At 41.7% G+C, this 22,433-nt stretch overlaps 2 protein-coding genes across 4 annotated transcripts in view; both read left to right on the forward strand.

Annotated features, from left to right (window-relative positions):
* Positions 1-22,433, forward strand: part of GLB1 (galactosidase beta 1) — a 187,334-nt gene that overhangs the window by 35,710 nt on the left and 129,191 nt on the right. The gene's annotated exons all lie outside the window — the stretch shown is intronic.
* Positions 3,493-4,392, forward strand: TMPPE (transmembrane protein with metallophosphoesterase domain; the record flags this gene model as incomplete). Its single annotated transcript, XM_081933079.1, is given in 6 exon segments — positions 3,493-3,577; positions 3,580-3,671; positions 3,674-3,736; positions 3,738-4,166; positions 4,172-4,322; positions 4,325-4,392. Coding segments are annotated over 6 exon segments (888 nt in total).

The following is a 22,433-nucleotide window of genomic DNA, read 5'->3' on the forward strand; positions in this document are numbered from 1 at the left end:
AATAGCCCTTATATAAATGCTCATGTAGCACTTCGTAATTGCATAAATACTGCAGGGGACCCTTGTAGCCCAAATAGGAGCACTTTGAATTGATAGCATCCAAGAGGGATGTTAAATGCCATTTTCCATTTGTCTCCCTCTTTAATTCTGATACAGTAGTAAGCCTCCCTTAAATCCAGGTTTGAACAATTTTTCCCTTTAGTGAGGTGTGCAAGCATGTCTTTCATGAGGGTGAAAGGGGTACCTGTTCTCTACGCTGATTGTATTTAACTTCCTAAAATCTACACAGAGACGCTAAGAGCCATCTTAGAGTTTCATTGAGCCATAACACTGGGGCTGCAATTTTTGGTCGGGCTGGCTCAATGAAACCCCTTGCTAGGTTTTTCTCAATGAATGTCCTCAGTTCTTCCAGCTCCCTTGGAGACATGCTATACATCTTGGGTTTAGGGAGTCTGGCACTGGGTAGGATTTATATCGCACAGTCAGTCTAGCGATTGGGGGGGGGGAGCTCATCAGAGGCTTTTTCGCTAAAAACCTCAGCCAAGTTGTTGTATTTGGGTATGCCCTGGGTTGGCATAGTGTAAGCAAGCATTGCTCTTTCTAGGTGCTCTGCCCCCTCAGTTTCTTTGTCTGGATTCTCAGCAAAAGTTACGTACATCTGAACTCTTATGGTGCCTTGTTTCCAGTTAATTTTGGGGTTCCATTTTTTCAGCCATGCAAGACCAAAACTAGTGGCCATTCCATGCCAGGTGCTACTATAAATGTAAGTATTTCCTTATGGCTTCCGATGCCTATCTGTAGAGGCTCAGTGGCAAGTGAAGCTGGCTCCCCCCCTGCTATTGACCCATCTAGTTGGCAAAAATCTATGGGGCTTTTCAGCTTCCTTACATTAATCCTCAACTTTCTTACCAGAGTTGGGCTGATCAAACAGCGGGTGCATCCTGAGTCCACTAAAGCAGAGATTGTTATCCCCCTCTCCCAGTTGGGGATAAATAATCTTAGGGGAGGGTAAGCAGCTTAATTGGTTTGCTTACCAGTGGTTCATCTTCTTGATAACTTCCGGATGAGTATGGTTGCTCCTGCTGAGTAGCTGGGGTTTCCTCTTCAAAGAGGGGAGGCAGTGGAGATTCTATGATCTCCCTGCTGCTCAGGGCTATCTCCTTCCTGAGCTGGCCAGGTTTCATAAGTTTTCCCTCCAATGGACGCTCTGGTTTCCTAGACGGTTCTTGAGAATGGCATTCTGCAGCTCAGTTGAGATGCCGTTTGCAGATTGAAAGGGTCTTGCTTCCATTGGGTGGGGGATTTCTTCCACATTCGCTCGGTACTGGTTCCTGGCCATGTCGATATCTGTTTCTTCTGCAGTGAGATACCACTCATGCAGGTGGTTCGGTGCGCCTCAGGCCACCCAGGCATTGTAGAGGTCATCACTCAGCCCATCCTTGAACCAGCTTACCAGGATATTGTCTGGCTAGTTCACACTACACGCCAGGTCTCAGAATTCTTCGGTATACTCTGTCACTGACCGACATCCCTGCTTCATAACTTTAATGTGGTCGGGTGTTTTGTGATCTGCGAGGGGGTCCTCGAAACGTCGTAGCAGGGCTATTATGGAATTCTAGGAACTGACACGGAATTCCGGGATCAAACAGAAAAGGTTTATTGCACAAGGTTCAGTAGCAACACAAGAAGCAAAGACTGAACCCTCAAGGATTCTAATACAGTTACTCTTATACATACTTTTGACATCTTATGATTGGTTACATTTCTGACAGCCCTCTGACAGCCCCCCCTTATCTCAACCCCCCTTGTTGCTATACTATAGAAGCTAAATAACTTGTGCCCCCTCTCTAAGTAGGTCACAGGCTCCTTGCAACTCTAGCTAAGTTTCCTGCCGTTATGTCTGCGGTTACATCTGCTTGGCTATGTGTGACTTCCTGCTCATGATGTTACCTCTTACAAACATGCACAATTATAAAGTAGGTCACATACATTAAGATTCCTATTATCCCATATTATTCCATATTCCATATTAGGGCCATCATGAAATGGTCGAAGTCCCGCTGTTCTGGTGCATTGACATCATCTAGGGTCACCATCCATTTGGCAGCGGCTCCTTCCAGGGCTAGGGTAACCATTCGCACTCGGGATCCTTGGGTTTGAAAAGCACACCCGTATTCTTTCATGTAGGTGAGCAGACGTGACATAAAGAATCCCAATTTTTTCAGGTTCACATCAAACTTCACCCCAAGGGAAGGAGTTTTTCTTTCTAATTGCAGGTTTCGGGGTTGGTTGGGAGCAGCCCCCAATCCATGCGCCAACTGAGGGGGAGGGTTTGCTGGGTTCCTTGCTGTTGCTGCTGTGCCATCTGCTTGATCAGCAGGGCCCAAAGGGGGTTAGCCCCCCCCTTGCATCATCCCCGGCTGTCGCCCTTCCAATGCCTTTTAGATGCTATTCTGGCTCCCCCCTGGATGTTGAGATTTTCCAAAATCTCCATTACCAACTGGGTTACATGTCTCTTCAGAGGATCCTGTCTCAGTGAGGCTTCATTTAGCTCCTCCTGGTCAGAGGGGGCTTCTAGCTCCAATTTCCACCCCAGTTTTCGGTTACCACGGGTGATTGACCAACAGGGCTTTTTGGGATCCTCCAGGTTCACCTCATCTTCTTCTACAGGGTACATGGAGCAGGCCTCTGGTTGGAGGGGATTGATGTCTCCCTCCAGCATTCAACTTCCCCTTGTTCACTGTTGTGCTTGGACATGATTTGCAAGGTCCCCTCGGTAGAGCAAATGTTGCTTCTCTGGGTTGACCGTTTTGCAGAGCTGTTATGTAAGGGCTCCTCTCCTAACTTAAGAAACTGAAGAGTTTTGCAACGGAATATTTCAAAAGGAACCTTTTATTAAGAAGAATGGAAGCCATTAAAGTCAAAGCAACATCTGAATCTCCTTAGGCAACGCAAGTAGAATTAAAGCAGTAGAGACCCATCCCATTTGTTAGAATGCAAATTCTAGCCAATACACAGGTGTGAAGATGTTTCCTTTATCAACTGCCCTGAGAGCCAAATAAACATACATTCCCATGGCTATCTTCTGTTACACAGTATAGTGCAACGTCCCAGATGGCCATCATAAACGTTCCCCAAAAGGTGATGGGATCTCAGGTATTTTGGCGCCAGGAAACCAGTTGTAAAATATCAGTTGTCACAGGCTCTGCTAATAAATTGACTCCAAGGCCCCCCTCCTCCCAATTGAATAGCAGTATAACTTTTTGGGATCTGACAGTCAGGTCATCAGCTAGTAGTAAATAAGAATCTGGAAATATTTAGGAGTAGAGATGATCTTCAACCAGCTTCTGTTTGAAGGAAAGGGTGCTGCTGCTGCTGGAGCTATCTTTTTTTCCATGTTAGTATCACAAATGTATCTGACTGAAAATATTGAGGTGACAAGATTTGAGATGGCTACTAAAGTTGCAGATGGTGTTCTTTATTAATGTCTTAATGGTCATAGGAGCCCGTCACAAATGGAGAAGTATAGTGACTGTGTTCTACAAATCACTAGCTACCAACTCATTCTCCTTCATTTTATGAAAAACACTATTGTTCATGTTCTCATTTTGCCATACTCAAGTTTTTTCACACCATCATTTCTTATTGCAAAAGAGCCTTATTTTTTTTCCCTTTAACAGCATTTATTTATCTTGGAAGCTACATCATTCTTATTTTCTTTCTCTTCATTGTTGGTTTTTTTTGAGCAGCTTTTTAAACTCATGAGTCAAATAAATGCAAAATTAGGTAGTATCAATAAAATTGGTAAATTGGTAAGGAATCTAGCAGCTACTGTAGCTGTAGGATTGGCTGTTATTGGATTCATCAATGCTCCCCAACCTTGTGCAGTAAATTCAATAGCAATTACTATTCATAAATTACATTTGTCTATGAATAATCTTAAAAGAGTTTTGCTTTCTGATATTCCTTTGGGGCCAACCATTGGAAAAACTAAACTCCAGATTATTGTAAAAATAGTTAAAACTTTAAAACCAAATTTCACTGTGATTGTTGGTGATCAGACTGATTCTGAGGTGAAAGGCCTTGTCCACGATATGGAACTGCTTTGCCAACTTGATTCCCTATTGGAGGCTTATTTTGTCACAGGGAATCATGAATACTATATCTCTGATTTGAATGTCTAAAGTTACTCAATATTCACAATGAGCATGTGAAGATCACGTCCTACAAAGACAACAATATTGTCTGGTTTTGTCTGCCTGGGGTTGATGATATTGAAGCAAATGTGTTACATTACATCAGCCATGGAGTGAATTTGAAAAAGTATTAGAAGGCTGTAGTACCAACCATACCTATCAGCTGCTTGCTGCAAAACAGGCTCTTCAAGATTAGTCAGATAAGTTTGGTTTTGTCTGGGCACAAACATGAAGGAAAAATACCCTCTGCATATTGATGTTTATTATTTATCTGTTCTCTGTTCGTTTATATAAAGTTGGACAAAACATGTTGGTATATGCTGCAGGTGTCAAACTCAATTTCATTGAGGGCTGAATCAGGGTTGTGATTGACTTTGGGGTGGGTCAGGGTAGGCATGGCCAGCTCCCATTGCTGTTGTGCTTGCTCTCCTTGGCCAGGTTGCTCATGGTGTGTGTGGGAGGGCAAAGTGTGTGGGTCAGACACACCTTCCGAGGAGAGCTGGCTTTGTAACCAAAGCATCCTCAGTGATAGGAAAGGTCAGGAAGAGGAGACCAGCGGATGGCAAAAGGGAAGCAGGGCTGCTGGTGGCCAAGTGCTAAGGCAGACTTCCCTCAGATTCTCACTCTCTCAATATAATCTTCCTTCCTTCCTTCTTCCCTTTTCTTTTTTTCCTTTTCCTTCCCTCTTCATTCTCCTTTCTTCTTCCTCCCACTGTTTCCTTCTTTTTCCTTCCCTGCTCTCTTCCCCTCTGCTTTTTATTTGTCTTTCCTGTCCTTCTTGGATGCTCAAATACAAAAGGAGAAACATTTCCCGATGCATCCTTGCCTTGTGAGCAAATGCCACTTTTGCTACCCGTTTCCCTGAAAATAAGACCTTGTCTTATAATTTTTTGTCACCAAAAAAGGCACTAGGTCTTATTTTCAGTGGGCGGGGATGTCGTCCACTGACTCACCTCACTTGCGCGTGTCGCCCCTGGCCACTTTTTCATTATCAGAGGCCTTCAGGAACTTCTTCATCCGGCAAGGCCAGCAAGGCTTTCCTGAAAGCCTCTGTTGCCGATAACAAGGCCAGCAAGGCCTTTCCTGAAGGCCTCTGCAGCCAATAACAGAGCTCTGGATTGACCTTTAGGAAAGGCCTCTTCAGCTGATAACAGAGCTCTGGATCAATCCAGAGCTCTGTTATCAGCTACAGAAGCCTTCAGGAAAGCCTTGCTGGGTGCAGCAAAAGAAATGGGCTGAGGTGCAAGACCTGGCTGCAACTATCCAAAGTAAGTAGTAGGGCAGCTCCATCCCCCCATCCATACCTACCTTAATTTTTACATATGCACCCTAGAGTGCGCAGTGTCTTAACTAGGGCTTATTTTTTGGGGGATAAGGCTTATATTGGACGCACGTGTAAAAGTCCAGCAAGGACTTACTTTCTGAGTAGTAAGTCACTTAAAGGACTTGGAACAAACCAGGCTCAGTTTATCCCATGCTTGCATTTTGTGTGGGTGTCCATAGACAATAGTACAGCAAAACTGTCAAAATGATGGCTGTGCTAGTTGATCAGAGCTCGTCTGTTTTGTGCAATAGCTTTAGCATTTCAGAACAGAGGTAAGTTAATTGCTTTTCTATTAGTACATAATCCTTAAAAGGACTCTGCTGTAGGGATCTTGCCATGGTCTAATTCAGACTGGAAATATAGCAAAGGAAAATATTTTCCCCACTTGCTTTGTCCTGTTTTCCCCACTAGAAATGGCTGTTTGCAACACACAAGGAAGGGATACTTTCCCAAGAGCTCACAGTTTAAGAATACCAATGTGCCATTCATTAAGTGCACATCAGGTATCTCAGGGTGGGAAGCCTGGGGGAGCCTAGTGATAGAACAGCCCTCCCTCTAGGCCTCCCCAGCCCACTAAGATATTTCATGCGTCTCCCTCCCTTCCTGCCGCAGGGACTCACTTATCTTGCAAGCATCTGTCTCCTCTCTGCTGCTGTTTCTTTGCCTTTGAGGAAGGGGAGGAAAGTCTGCATGCACTTGGGGCACTTGGAGCGATCTTTGTGCGTTGGAACCTTTATTTTGGGAAAGTGACTCTGAGCTCAGTCCTTGTGAACTGAAATGTAAAAACAAGTTCCTCCCTCTCACTTGCTCTTTTCCCTTTTATGCACTTCTGCGGCTACTAAGGGGGGGGGGTGTCCACCACAGGCAGGTAAGCAGGGCAGGCAATCGGGCAGGGAGTTCTGATGGGGTGACCACCAGGACTCCTAAATGCTAATTGGATGGGGGTCATGAATTTAAGAAAACCGGTCCTGGATCGGACCTTGTGAAAGTTGATCTGCAGCCAAACTGCATTTGCAGATTCTGGCAGCTCTTCTACAAGGTACACAAACCTGACATTGCATGCAGCAATTAGGGAGGAGGGGGAAGGGAGTAAGCCCCTTCTATAGTCCGCAGCACCATGGCACCCCCTAGGGTTGGGCTGATCAAACAACAGGTGCACCCTGAGTCCACTAAAGTGGAGATTTTTATCCCCCTTTCCCAGTTGGGGATAAACAGTTTTAGGGGGAGGGTAAGCAGTTTAATTGGTTTGCTTACCAGTGGTTCATCCTCTGGATCGCTTCCAAGTGAGTATGGTTCCTCCTGCTGAGAAGCCTCGGTTTCCTCCTCAAAAAGGGGAGGGGGTGGAGATTCTATGATCTTCCCTGCTCCTCAGGGCCGTCTCCTTCCCGCACTGGTCATTCTGATGTGGATGAATTCATTCATTTAGCACTTGTTTGATCCTTTCTGCCATAATTGCTACAAATAATTTATAATCGCAATTTAATGGTGAGATTGGTCTATAGTTTGAATTTCTTGTGCGTTAGCTTCTTCTTTAGGGATGAGCGATATTACTGCTTCCGACCTCATGGAAGGTCAGGAACCTTGGTTTCTCCTAGAACTTCATTAAACACTTCTAGTCCCAATTCCTCCAGTATTATTTGGTTATATTGATATAGCTCCACTGGAATTCCATCTGGTCCTGGGGTTTTATTGTTCTTCTGTTTCTTCAGAACTGAAGAAGCTGTCGTTATTGGCCTGTTTATTGCCTCCCTCTGTTCTTTGAAGATTGGATTCATCTTTCCTGGGTTTAGATATTGTTTTATCTTGGTTTCCACTGTGGCATTCTGCGTGTATAATTTTGTGAAGTATCCTTGTATAATTCGCTTCTTTTCATCCGATCTATGTTGAATAATTCCCTCTTCATCCTTTTTTCTCTTTCGTTTTTTAGTCTATATGCTGGGCACTGTCTGGGTTTCTTGGCATGTTCAAAATAATTTTGTTTTGCCGCTTTAATTTTCTGCGCTAATTCTTTTTGGGTTATTAGGTTGATCTTATGTTTTATCATCTCTCTTTTTTCTTCTTTGGGTTTATTCTGTGGGTCTTTCTGTAATTCTGCCTCTACTTCACTGAGTTCTCTTTGCATACATTCTTGTTCCTTTTGTTTTATATTTTTTCTTGCTGTATAAGCAATCATGAGTCCTCTTATGTATGCTTTCGTGGTGTCTCAGAGGTTTTACAGTGAAGTGTCTTCTTTTTTGTTCACCCTAAGGAATAGTTTTAATTCTTTCTCCAACATTTGGGAGTATTCTGTCTTCTTCACCAAAGTTTGGTTCATCATCCATCTTTTTTTCTTTTATGGCCTTTCCATTTTAATTTTATTGGCTTATGATCCGCCCATTTGTTGGTTTCTATTTCAGTTTCTTCTAGCTGGATTCGTAAACCTGATGATATCCAAGCCACATCTATTCTCGACCAGGACTGGTGGGGGTTCGAATAAAAAGTATATTGTTGTCGTGATTTGTGCATCTCTCTCCATATGTCATGGTGTTTATATTCCGTTGCCATATCAAAGAAGGACTTAGGTAGTGTGTTTTTCTTAGTCTTATTTTTTTTTACTTTCATAATCCATTTTTTGTCTGCTATTGCGTTGTAGTCCTCAATTAAACAGATGTTTTCATAGTCAAATTCATTTATTTTATTATATAGTTTCCTGTAAAAATCCTCTTGATTCTGGTTTGGAGCATATATTACTATTAATAGAGCTGGTTTTTGTGATGTTTCTAAATTAATCATTAGTAATCCTATATTATTATTATTTTACTTTATATTATTCTTTTATAATCTTATGTATAAAAATATATGCTTTCAATGATAACAATCCTTTTGTTTAGTATTCAATTACGTCTTTATCAAGCATGATTCTTCTATTTCCCCCAAAGATCCCCCCTTTATGTCACTGTCACTTGTTCTTGCCTCAGCCTTTACAGTTCAAAATTATAATCCACTAGATGGCACCTTTGTCTCAATGTCACTATCCATATGTTCAGGAAAAGAAACCAGAAACTTATCCGGCTACTCCAAAAACGCTGTTCCAGCTGTCCCCCAGCCAATTCCATCTCCCAATAATGCTTATAGTATTGGTCCCAAGTTACATTCTTCGTTACCTGTGTTTGTTGCTTGTGATCATTACACTATTCAGTATCGGGCTGTTCTCAGAGGAACACTGTATCCAGATCTGATTAAATCCTCTGTGTGAGCCAACTGTTCCTGTTTACAACCAATATCTCCCGATCTCGTTTGAAGCACCATCTCTTTCTACTTTCTCTTCAGTCTCCTATCGGGTTTCTCTCCGCGTTCATTCCTCTTGTACTTATTTGCACCGTCACTTTCCACTCTTCGCTTCTGCTCACGTTGCCTTTTTGCCGCTGATCCAGACTGTAAACAGTCTTCTCTATAGAGTCTTTCTCTTTCCACTTCACCGCTCCACCAATTTCGCGATCTCTCTCCTCTTTTCCTGGGCGGTTTCTCACTAAAAGTATCTCCAATTTCTGCTGCTTTCTCTACTCTTCGCTTCCGTCTTATGTGGCTGCCGTCGATCCGGTCCTGTCTAAATGGCAGGGTAGTTCTTCATCAGTTTAGTGAGTTATTCCTATCCATTGTAGGTTTTTTTTTCCAAATTTTTTTATTGGTTTTTACACACACATGGGGAAAGGTAAATGGGTAGACAAAATTTTTTGGCAGCTCCCATATTGGTGTTAGTAACCCATCCAGCACTCACAGTTTTTACAATCTTAAAAACAAAATACAAAAGATAAGTAGAAAACAAGATCTTATTCTGTAATGTTCCTCCCTCTCACTTGCTCATGTTCGTCCTCTAGGAGGAGATAATTTTTTTTGATGAAGGCTTCCCCCTCCTGCACTGTATTGATTCTAATCCTATTTCCCTCCCAAAAGATCAACATTCCTTCTGGCAATAACCATTTAAACCAGACTCCTTTATTGTATAATTTCTTTGCTAAGGAGGAATACTTCCTCCTTCTCTCTTTTATCTTTTTTGGAATCTGCTTAAGAATGGTGATTTCTTTATATTTGTACTTCAATGGTCTCTCCCTTTGGGTCCCAAGTACCTCATCCCTTGTGGTCCTCCTGAGAAATTTAACATGTACCTCCCTTGGAACATTATGACTTCTAGCATATGCTGAATTTATCCTATAGACTAGATCCATATCCCACCACAGCTGATTTTTGTCTCTCTTAATATAGTCTGCTAATATTGTACTCATAATATTAGCACTTTCTCCCCATTCCTAATTCCGATATCTGGGACTGAGCAACGTTGAAGACTTCAGTCCTGCCCTCAAACAATAAGTCCAGCTGTGGAATCAGCCGGGCACAGGAACCAATGCCAGACATGGCCTAGGTGTGCTGCTCACTTGCGTGTGCAGTTTTACTGCTTGAAGGCTGAACGAAGCCTTTAACTGAGCGAGGAGGCACTATGGGGCCAGGCTCTTCACACCTACATCCAGCCTGCCGGAGTTCTCTGCGCTGAGGGAGAAATGAGACCCTGTCCCATGGAGCCCTCTGCCACTTGGTTGTGGAGGAGGGATCATAGCTGCTCAGGTGGCTCCTGCCATCCCCGCTGCTGCCAGCAGCTTGGGTGCACTGACTGAAGCACGGATTACTCTCTCTCTTACACACACAGACACAAACAGAGGTTGGAGAGCTCTCTTGCTCTCTTTCTCACTCACGGCAGCAGGGGTGGTAGTTAAATGCCTGGCCAGTGAGATGCTCAGTTAAGTTGGTGTGGGGTGCGGGGGGAAGCTCCATACCCTCACTTTGCTTCATCCTCTACCCCCACTGCCTTATTTTGTGGCCGCCACACCAGTGTATTGCTCAATCTCCTGCTCTGTTATGATAGTGAGCAAGGAGAAGAAGTGGTGAAGAAAGAAGTGTGGTAGTGGGATGGAGGACAAAGCAAGGCAGAAGGTACGGAGCTGTCCCACCCACCCTGCCCCAGCTTACTGAGGACCAGGGGTGGGTTTCAACCAGTACGGCCATACTGGTCCGTACCGGATGGTGAAATTTAGTGTGCCTTCCTATACCTGTTGGTCGGGAGGCCCAGTACCAGAACGCTCCCTCCCCTTGTTCGCTCTTTCATTCACCTGCCCATCTGCACCATGCTGCTGAGAAGTTCTCAGAAGAAGAACCAGAAGAAAAAACTGATGAGTGGCTGGGGTGGGGATGTTGGGGAAGAGGGAAGAGGCAGAGGGGCTGCTGGAAGAGTGTGTGCGTGTGCACAAGCTGTGGGTTTTAAAAACATCTGAGTGAATCCGGGAAGAGGGAAGAGGCAGAGGGGCTGGAAGATACTATAGGAACACACTCTTCCAGTCCCTCTGCCTCTTCCCTCTTCCTGGATTCACTCAGATGTTTTTAAAATTCACAGCCTGTGCACACACAAGACATTTTTAAAACTCACAGCCCGTGCACACACACACATTCTTCCAGCCCCTCTGCCTCTTCCCTCTTCCTGGATTAATTCAGGAGTTTTTAAAACTTACAGCCTGTGCACAGCACATACTCTTCCAGCCCCTCTGCCTCTTCCCTCTTCCTGGATTCACTCAGACATTTTTAAAAGAATGGAAGAGTGTGTGCGTATGCACAAGCTGTGAGTTTTAAAAATGTATAGAGGATGGAATAACTGGGCCTGTAACTGGGAGAACTGGGCCTGTGCGTGCACCTACACACTAGGATGGCGGGAGCCAGGCCGAAGTGACCGGATCTGGCCCTTGGGCCTTGAGTTTGATACCCCTGGGATATGTCAAACCAGGGATAATGTTCTGTGGACTACCCCTGAGATTTGGAAGTTGTACAGAAATTATAGAGATCTAACTACATTATATTCTTGTCAAATCTTTAAGAAATTGGCTAAAACATCCTACTTCTGGGGAAAGCAAAATTATTTCAGTAATGCAGCTTAAAAGGTGAAACTAATATATGAGATAGACTCATTACATGCAAAGCAAGATAGTTCAAGCCATGATTTGTCATAATTGTGATGATTATGGTTTACAGCTCATGAAAACCCCAAATCCACAATCTCAGAAAATTAGAATATTACATGTAATCAATAAAACAAGGATTGTACATAGAACAATATCGGACCTTTGAAAAGTATAAGCATTCATATGTACTCAATACTTGGCTTGGGCCCCCTTTGCAGCAGTTACTGCCTCAATGCAGCGTGGCATGGAAGCTATCAGCCTGTGGCACTGCCGAGGTGTTATGGAAGACCAGGATGCTTCAATAACGGCCTTCAGCTCTTCTCATTGTTCGGTCTCATGTCTCTCATCTTTCTCTTGGCAATGTCTCATAGATTCTCTAGGGTGTTCAGGTCAGGTGAATTTGCTGGCCAATCAAGCACAGTAATCCCATGGTCATTGAACCAGGTTTTGGTGCTTTTGGCAGTGTGAGCAGGTGCCAAGTCCTGCTGGAAAATGAAGTCAGCATCCCCATAAAGCTCGTCTGCGGAAGGAAGCATGAAGTGCTCCAAAATCTCCTGGTAGACAGCTGCATTGACTCTGGACTTAATGAAGTACAGTGGACCAACACCAGCAGATGACATGATACCCCAAATCAACACAAACTGTGGAAACTTCACACTGGACTTCAAGCATCTTGCAGTGTGTGCCTCTCCATTCTTCCTCCATACTCTGGGTCCTTTGTTTCCAAATGAGATGCAAAAGTTCCTCTCATCAGAAAAGAGGACTTTGGACCACTGAGCAACAGACCAGGTCTGTTTTTCTTTAGCCCAAGTAAGACACTTCTGACATTTGTTGTTGTTCAGGAGCGGCTTGACAAGAGGAATACGACATTTGAAGCCCATGTCCAAAATCCGTCTGTGTGTGGTGGCTCTTGATGCACTGACTCCAGCCTCAGTCCACTCCTTGTGAAAGTCCCCAACACTTTTGAATGGCCTTTTCCTGACAATCCTCTCCAGGCTGCGGTCATCCCTGCTGCTTGTTCACCTTTTTCTTCCACACTTTTCCCTTCCACATATCTTTCTATTAATGTACTTTGATACAGCACTTTGGGAACATCCAACTTCTTTTGCAATTACCTTTTGAGGCTTTCCCTCCTTATGGAGGGTGTCAATGATTGTTTTCTGCACAACTGTCAGGTCAGCAGTCTTTCCCATGATTGTGATTCCTACTGAACCAGATTGAGAAACCATTTAAAGGCTCAGGAACCCTTTGCAGGTGTTATGGCTTAATTAGCTGATTAGAGTGGGATACTTTGAGCCTAGAATATTGCACCTTTTCACAATATTCTAATTTTCTGAAATTGTGGATTTGGGGTTTTCATGAGCTGTAAGCCATAATCATCATAATTATGACAAATCACGGCTTGAACCATCTTGCTTTGCATGTAATGAATATATCTCATATATTAGTTTCACCTTTTAAGTTGCATTACTGAAATAAATGAACTTTTGCACGATATTCTAATTTTTCCAGTTTCACCTGTATGTTCAAGCTTCTAACAAATCTAATGTTGGCATCTGCCCAAGAAAAACATTAGTATAGAAGACAGTTTTATTGATATCACACATTATCAGACCCCTTACATTTGAGAAAAAGGATATACAAGAAATATAACATTTCATAGACATAACAACATCACATTTTAAATATGAATATTAATAAGCTTTATCAACTAGGCATTTTTACTCTGGCGAAGCCCATGTTTTAAATTAGTGTTTTAAAACTTGCATCCCCAAATAAAAGCACATTAAACAAATAAATTTTCATCACACATCTCCAACTATTCTGGATATTATAGACAGGGACTTTATTTTATTTAAAAAAAAAATAACACTATGATTTTTATAACTTCTCTAGCAGTATTCCAGCAGTATTCCAAAGATATCAACAAGAAAGTATAACAGTTAAAATGGTGTGACCTGTTGGTCTCCTGCAGACTATGAAAAAATGAGTTGTCGTACTGATAAAGGAGAATGAAGGATGTTTTCTTATGTTGTTTGAATTAAAAATAACTAAAGCAAATACGACTAACGTAAAATCCTAAATAGTCCCAATAATCTCAATAAATTCAGTGGATCTTACTATTGAGTAAATCTGCAGACGATCATACTCTTATTAAATAATTTAGTATCCACTAGAAAATTATTTGGGATAAATTTAATTAAAAGTAAGTTAACATTTTAAATTTTCTAGTTCCTTTCTATTAACGATAAAGGGAGTAGAGAAAATAAACTTTATTTACATTTATAGTTTATAATTCAGAATTGTATGTTGTGGTTGAAAATTAAGGATAAAGCCTCATTTTATGGCAATAATCATGTGGCTTTTAGATAAAATATTGGGGATGAAAACAGATATGCTAAGCATGTTGATCTGTTCAAATATTGCTTCATGTTCAATGTATTAAGTGTATTTAACATCCTGATCTAAATGTATGAAGAATAAAAAAAAATTGTCATAGAGATAGTCAAGTTGTGAAATCATCTACAGTATTCCATTTCTAAGGAGTGAAAAATTTTAAGAATTTTAACACTTTCCCAACGTCCTTTTTCCTATACAGTATTTCTAAGTATATGTACAGATTCATACCTTAGAGGCATAAGTTGAGTGTTTTTTTTTTACTGTTTCATCATATTTCTAGAAACTGTCCACTGCCTTAAAATTCATTAAATATACATATTATAATCATCCTCCCTCTGTGACATTTGGAGGTTGGAAGGGATGAAGCGGTACCACCTACGGTTACCCAGCTGTTTTTGAAACAAGATTACATCTGTCAACAGCCTTGACAGGGATTGCCATTTTGACTTTCTACAAGTATCAAAAATAAGATTCCCTATATAATTAATTTGACCAATCTTCTGAATCTAAAACTATGTTAATTCAAGTGATGAAAATTACAGATTCACAGCTTAGCATTTGTTTATCTTGGTTTGCATTCTGTTTCTTGCTCAACAGAGCTCCAGCATTAAATAACCACTAATAAATTACACTTGGTATAAAATGTCTTCAGAGATTAGAATGCTTATTAGATAATTAAGAATCACCAAGTCTCAAGAGAAATGCCATATTTCATGAGACTGAATCATACATGTTGGATTATATTAGTGTATGACTGAAGATACCATATCACTGACTGATGATATTATAATGCAACTGTTCTTTCTGCAGTTCCATTTGATTTTTTTGTCAAGAAGACTGTAAGGACATAATCCATTTCATAATTCCTCTGAGAATATTGCAATGTGGAGGAGGAAGGAGAATAATATATTGATGTTTTGGCTGCTCATAAAAAGGAATATTAGAATATTAGAATTATTATTACTAACATATTTCTATAGTTTAGGAATACAATGCAATCAAATAAGGTTGTATAATAAAAGAGGATAACATTGAATTTAGTTGAATAATTTAATATTGCCTTTTTGCTCCTATGAAACATTTGTAAGATTTTTTTTCTTTAAAAAAAAGCAGATGCTGTTTATAGTTATTGCATTTTTAAAAGCTTATTTTATTATTTTAATACAGATAAAGGAAAATATAAAAGAAAAAAGTGCACACACAGAGACACAGGCATACATTCAAAAAGATTTCTCCCCCACAAATGTCAGAATGATTTCAGCATCTCTGAATAATTTGAAATTTGATTTGAGGGAAAAGGACATGCCCTCAATTCTTCAGAAGCTAAATATCATGAAGCAATCCAATATATTTGCTGCCCTGTAGGATGACACAGAAAAGGATCTGTGCAGACCTGAGCCTGAGGGTTGCACATATGTCAAATCCTTTTTGGTGACCTTTACACTCAATGGATGCTATTTTGTGCTTCATTTTTGTGAAATTTAAACTGTATAAATATGTAAATTTCCTTCAGGCTTATCTCAAAACCCCACTTCCCAAAACAACTGTTTTTACCTTAAAATCCCACTCCTTCCTAGACTCATGCGGTAGCCCTCAACCCTGCCCTTTGGTGACGTACAGTATTTTTGTTGAAAAATTGAACTGATTAGATGCTACTGACTTACTTCTTTTGACAATTTCTGCCAACATAATAAAAAATGATGGATGCTTGGGAGTCAAGTTTAACAACATTTTAAAAATTACATGTTTTGTATCTCTCACTGTAATATATACTGGCTACAGATTGAAAATTGATAAGTAACTAGAAGCAATACATTCTAGAGCTAAACCTGAACTGATTCTAAGTTCAGCTTTAACTCATTATATAGGATGTACTAGAAAATTAATGCATGTGTGTGATTATCTTTTGAAATGTTATAGAAAGAGAAGGAGATCACCTAACAAGGAAAAATGATAGGTAAACTATACATTGCAATTTTGTAAAATTTGCTGAAATAGGATTATAAGGGAGAAGGAGAATGTGCATGTGTCTCCAAAGTAAAATGGAGGGCTGTTTAGATTATACATACATACATACATACATACATACATACATACATACATACATACATACATGCTTAATTTGTGAATGAGATGTTTTCCAGGGCGCTGCTCTGGAGAGTCCAAGCAAGGGTTAAATACAGCCAATCTGCCCAGAACTGAATTGAAACTTTAAGCCACGCCTCTGGTGCCGATTATCCTCAGTTTTTTTCAATTCAGCAAGCCCAGTGGACGCGCTTAGAGTTTCTCTTCAATTCTGAGATAGATTGCTTGGACTCTCAAGAGTACTTTTAAAAATAAGAAAAATAAGGAAAATCATTACACAGAGCAGGCTGGTGAGTCAAATATATTAAATTTAATTGGCTGTTCTCACCCTCGGCTCTTCTGGTGTCCAGGGCTTCGCCCAGGCTCCTCGAGGCCACAGGCAGCTGTTGAGGAAGGCGCGTGGGTCAGAGTACCGATGCCAGCACTGTCGGAGCACCCCTACTGGGGGCCATTTCCCGCTGGGAGCCCGCTGTTGCCGTTTGCGCTTCATCGTAAGTCAGATTGCAGCGCGGGCTTCCAGGGCAGCCATTTTGGCCATTTTTGTTTTAAAAATTGGTGCGCAAAGCAGCGGTGAGTTCCAGCCGCCAGAGAGATGACTCCTAGTCTTCCACCCCCGTCCCCGCATTCTTCGGTGGCTACCGATGATTCGGACTGGGAGGAGGAGGAGGATATCCTTCCTAGGCAGGAGGCTGAGTTCTCTGGGGATGAGTCAGGCCCATCCAAGAAACTGGCCTTCTCAGGCCTATTCAAATTGGACAACTTTAAAACCATTTTAGACAAGGCAAAAATCTCAACACGTCTGGGGTCAACTCCCCCAGCCCAAGAGGCCGTCGATCCTGATGACCTATCTGGGGACCTCTTTGAGGAGCCTATTTCGGTCCAGGAAATTGTTCCCGTGCCCAAGATGTTCCTCAACTTGGTTCAGAGGCAGTGGGCGCAGCCGGCCACCATGGCTACTCCCAGCAGCAATGACAAAAAGCTGTACACGGTGGATGCCAGCCTGGAGGCTGGCACGGTGGATGCCAGCCTGCCCAAGCTACCTCCAATTGATCCCCCTGTGGCGGCTCTCACTGTCAGGGGAAGATATTTCACCCTGAACTAGATGAGGCTTAGACCGCGGCTTTTTCCAAACAGCATATCTTCAAGGAGCGAAAAATAAAATAAAATCCCGGAAACATATTCTAATTAAAAAAACAAACTTTTAATACAAAAATAATAAAATAGAAAATAAAACAAATCTATCTAATTGTTACATTTTGGCAGAAACAGTTTGTCTCCCAGCTTCCTGGCAGACGGACAAAGATCAAAAGGAAAGAAGTCTCTGGAATGTGTGATGAGTATGTGCAATACATCACTTGCTGATAAAGGCTTATGACCTACGCAGTAATTCATCAGTAATTATTCAGTTCAGTTCGGCTAGCAAACATTTAACGCAGTGACACTCACTTCCTCTTCTGTGCTCTTTCCTGACCTGTTGGAGGGGCTCAAGGCTGAGGATAAAAGAAGTGAGACTGCTTGCCACAAAACACACCAGGCAGCAGCGTGGGCAATTAAGTCATCCGCTTCTGCCTCCTTTTGCTCCAGGGCAGCTCTCTTGTGGCTGAGACAGCTGTTGAGGAAGATACCTGCCAAGGACGTTAAAGTGAGGCAGGATATCAATAAAATCATGGCAGCCACAGAGTACACAGCCGATGCCACCCTGAGTGCTGCCAAATTTGCCTCACGTGCCCTGGTGTCTAATGTTACTTCCAGTCGTCTTCTGTGGCTTAGACATTGGAACGTGGACATGCGCTCCAAATGGAAGCTCGTAACTGCCCCCTTTAAAGGGGACAAGCTATTTGGGGAGGTTCTTGACCCTGTCCTTGTGGAAAAGGTGATGCCATCGTTCGCAAAAAAGCCTGACCGTAAGGGTTCCAGCTCCTATAGGAGGCAGCCCACTCAAAACTGCCAGTCTCAAACATCTCACATTCAAGACAGTCTTTCTGGTCGCTATCACCTCAGCTAGACGTATATCGGAGCTGGCTGTGTTGTCCGTCAGGGAGGACTTATTTCTAGTTCAGCAGGACAGAGTGATCATCAGGTTGGACCCGTCCTTCATTCCGAAGATCAATTCCTGGTTCCACTGGGCACAGGAAGTTGTCCTCCCGGATTTTTGCCTGCACCCTCGACACCCGAGAGAGAAACGCTGGCACCTGCTGGACGTGCGCAGGACGATTCGCAGATACATCAAACGCACGGCCGGGTTTCGGAGATCCGAATCCCTTTTCATATCCTTCCAGCCATCTTCCCAAGGCAAGGTGTCTTCGTCTACCATCAGTGGATGGCTGAGAGCTGTATTGCCCTTGCTCACGTCTTACAGTCTGTTCCTATGCTTCGCAATATCACAGCACATTCAACTAGGAGCGCCGCCACCACAACTGCCTGGGCTACCCAGGCACCGATTGAAGACATTTGCAGGGCGGCCACCTGGACTTCACTGTCCCCATTTGTCCGAAATTACAAGTTGGACAGCTTTGCATCAGCGGATGGGGCTTTCGGGAGGCGAGTTCTTCAGGGCATCCACACCAGCGGAGCGACCCTGATGGCTGAGTCTTCCTGCCCTAGTGACAGTTAGCTTGGGCATGTCCCTTGCTTGGACTCTCTAGAGCAGCACCCTGGAAAATGACCATTGTCTTACCTGAAGGGTCGTTTTCAGGGTGCTGCGAAGGAGAGTCCACCCCACCCTGGGGTCCTTTCTTCCGCTGGTGACTGTGTGGAGTTCCAGTTGTCTTCTTGTTCTGTTGTTTTTGGACTATTTTGAATTGTTTCATGTTAGACTTGAGAATCTAGACTTAGAGAATCTAAACTTAGATTCTCAGCGCGCAACAGTTCCACGTCTTCATTGAAAAAATCTGAGGATAATCGGCACCAGAGGTGTGGCTTAAAGTTTCAATTCAGTTCTGGGCAGATTGGCTGTATTTAACCCTTGCTTGGACTCTCCTTCGCAGCGCCCTGAAAACGACCCTTCAGGTAAGACAATGGTCATTCGGAAAAGTAATCAGATATAGCGCACAACTCTAATGTTCATTAAAGCCTTCCGCTAGGAAGGTCTGCTGCCACATTCAGCAAAGGATTTTGCAACTTTTTAATGTTTAAAAACTGTATTATGGCCTAAGTCAGTGATGGCTAACCTTTTTGTCCTCATGTGCCAAAATTGTGTGTGTACGTGTGACAATATGTGTGTGCATGCCCACACCCACAATGCAATGCGCCCTGTCCCCTGTGCACACAACCCCACACACCCCATGCATGTGTGCCTCCCGCGCACCGTTTGGGCTTAGCAAGCCTCCCTGAAGCCTCCTGAAACAAAAAATGGGGTGGGGGCTTGTCCCGCACATGTGCACACAACCCTCTGCACATGTGCATGTTACTTCTATGCGCCCATGTGCACGCAGCTCCCGCATGTGCGGCAAACGCCCCAAAATCAGCTGGCTTTCAGGAGGCATGAACTGGGCGACAGCTCACATGCCCGCAGAGAGGGCTCTGTGGGCCACCTGTGGCATTTGTGCCATAGGTTTGCCATCATGGGCCTAAGTCTTTGTAGATCACAGTCTATTTCATCCATCATTTCAGTTACATGATATATGATCTTTTTATATCATGCATCTGAAATTATTATGACACAGTTTTAAGTTCTTGAGATACCATAAGAACCCCTGATATGTATTGCAAAAGTTGCGACCAAAAGCTCCACTGTATGTGGAGAAAAATGGAAAGCATTTGTTAAGTTCACTCATCATAACGAGTGGCTATGTATAAACTGAGGACACCTTTTTTAGACTGGACGAAGGTAGGAACCATTATGTAAGGTTTGGAGAATGGACTAACAATTTTTCAGGCAACAGTCATACTTAATGATTTTGTCGGATATCACAGGTACCAAAAATAACATTTTTACAAAGAAAATTATATTTTCTTGTAAATCAGTTTAAAATATGAAGTATTCTTTTTGTGGCTTATTATAATTTTATTTGTATTATTGTTGGATCTACTTTTAAACATAGTATTAATTGATAATTGATGGAGAAATAAAGAATTTATCTTGTTTTGTTTTCTTTGGCATAGTGGGAAAGGCATTAGATTAAAATTGGCAGATTTTACAGTGATACTGATTTATTTTAGGAAACATCTCCACTTTTCCAAAAATAAAATATAACCCTTAATAACTGTTCATAAATATGATAATATTAAACAAATTTATGACCCATGTCCAGAATTGCAGCCATTGTAGTGCTCCTGTGATTATGAGCTAAATATTTAGGTATTTGGCAATACACGTGCCCTTACAACCACAGAAGTACTGCAACTCGCATACCCACCTATCTCCCCCTGATTTAGACTGCCATGATGGGTCTAAAATAGAGCCTGGCATCTTTAGCTGTCACCACCCCAGGCCTCTATTTCAGCCCTAATGCTGTCAGTGCCACACAAAAATGCCCCCTCATGGTATTCTCAAAGATATGCAAACCTTGGGGAATGGCACACTTAATTAACTGAAAGCCAAATCTGCCTCAGTTTACCTTCTCAATAACCAAGTGAATCGGAAGAGCATTTAAAAGCAGTTTATTACAGTGCCCTGATAAAGTGGGATCTCTCTATGAAAAAGGAAAGAGAGAACTTGAGCCTGTGTTTCATTCCTTTTTATAATTAACACAACAAAGAAAATGCAAGAGGAAAGTTGATTGGATAGGATAAAAGTAACCTCCCCATTGCATAGGAAACCAGTTACATGTAGTCAAACATGTTATATATTTGTATCCCATAATATCCTACATGTTCATTTTTGGAATAACAACAACCCTATGAGGTGAGGTGAGCTGAGAGATTTGACTGCCCAAGGTCACTTAGCTGGCTTTCATAGCTAAGGTGTCACTTGAATTCATGGTCTCCTGCTTTCTAGTCTGGTGCTTTAACCATTAGAACAAACTAGCATCAATGAAGCAGTGGCACTATGGATGAATTACGACTCTGGCTCAGACTGCTGAGAAATACTAGATCCCTATTTTAGGCCAATACCTGACATTGCTGCCAAGTGCTACACACTATTGGGTTGACTGTGGCTTTGTGTCACACTGCACTACTATTCCATTTTGTGCGTGATTTACATGAGACTTCCCAGGGCTCCCCTACCTCTGGAGGAACCTGCATGTTCTACTTAATGATCCATGCAATTGCTTAATGACCACAACTGGGATAGCCAGGATTGTTGTCGTTAAGGGAAGCTGTCACATGGACATCTTGCTTAAAAATTAGAATGTGTATGACTGAAATTCTGGACTCAATTGTGGTCATATGTCAAAGACTACCTGTATTAAAAATTCAACAAGCCAAATTGAATACTTACAAACTAATTTGGAAAATGTTAATTGAGAAGTTGATTTCCATTAGAGTAGTTTAAGTTTATGAAACAGTATCTTACTTTTCATGCCTTTTATTATAAATGTAAATTAAAACTATGAATAATAAAAATGAATTTAAGTTGCTTAATGAAATTCATATATATTTGTTTTAATAAAAATGAAAAAAGCAAATGATTTAGAAGATTAAAAGGATAGAAGATTACATTATCAAATAAAACTTTTTTATGGCCTTTGGGAAAGCATAAAAATAAAATGCATAGACCTGTATTTATTATAAAACTTTAAAAATGGAAAAAAAATGACATAACATTCATTGTTATAGTAACTGTAGATAAATAACAATGACAATTGCTACAACTTCAATCATAAGTCGAACAGATAAAACAAATGTTTGCCCAAAATTGAGCAACCTGGAAAGATACATTAGAGTGCTGGCCAAATAGAAACAGTGACAGATAGACATTGTGCCCTCCATCAAGGTTATTCTTTAAAATGGGATAAATATTTTCTCCATAATTAGTTATAGATATGATAAAGAGAGCGTAACAAAGGAACATACGGCTTAGCAATCTCCACATAAGGTCTGCTGAAAGGGATGTTTTTACACTGTCCCATAGAATTGGGAATGATAGTGCATCCAACCTGGCCAAGATGAAAGCCTGATGAAATTTATGAATAAGAACTAAAGAGAGAAAAGAGAAAGAAATGTCCATCTTAGAAGAATTCAGAAACTGTTGGTTTGTACTAGTACTGGAATATTACGGTTTGAAAATCAATACCCCAAAGGATAGTTTAGATGGCTCCTGACATTTTAAAGCCCTAATGGACAGAAGCTTTCCAGAGAAAATTCCAAGGACTGGAGGTTTTTATTAGCTTTTGTTAGTCGGGTTTAAAACAGTCCCTAAGAATCAATGGAACCAGGCTCAAGGAGGAAAAAAAAATTCAACCAGACTCAAGCACCCATAGAAACCAAACCTGTCTCTAATAGTAAAACAACATTCTTAGTGTATCTTGGAATTACAAATATTGTTCCTATAAATTTGGACTT

Source organism: Natrix helvetica (assembly GCF_964273705.1).
Source record: "Natrix helvetica genome assembly, chromosome: Z".
In the NCBI taxonomy this organism is placed as follows: Eukaryota; Metazoa; Chordata; class Lepidosauria; order Squamata; family Natricidae; genus Natrix; species Natrix helvetica.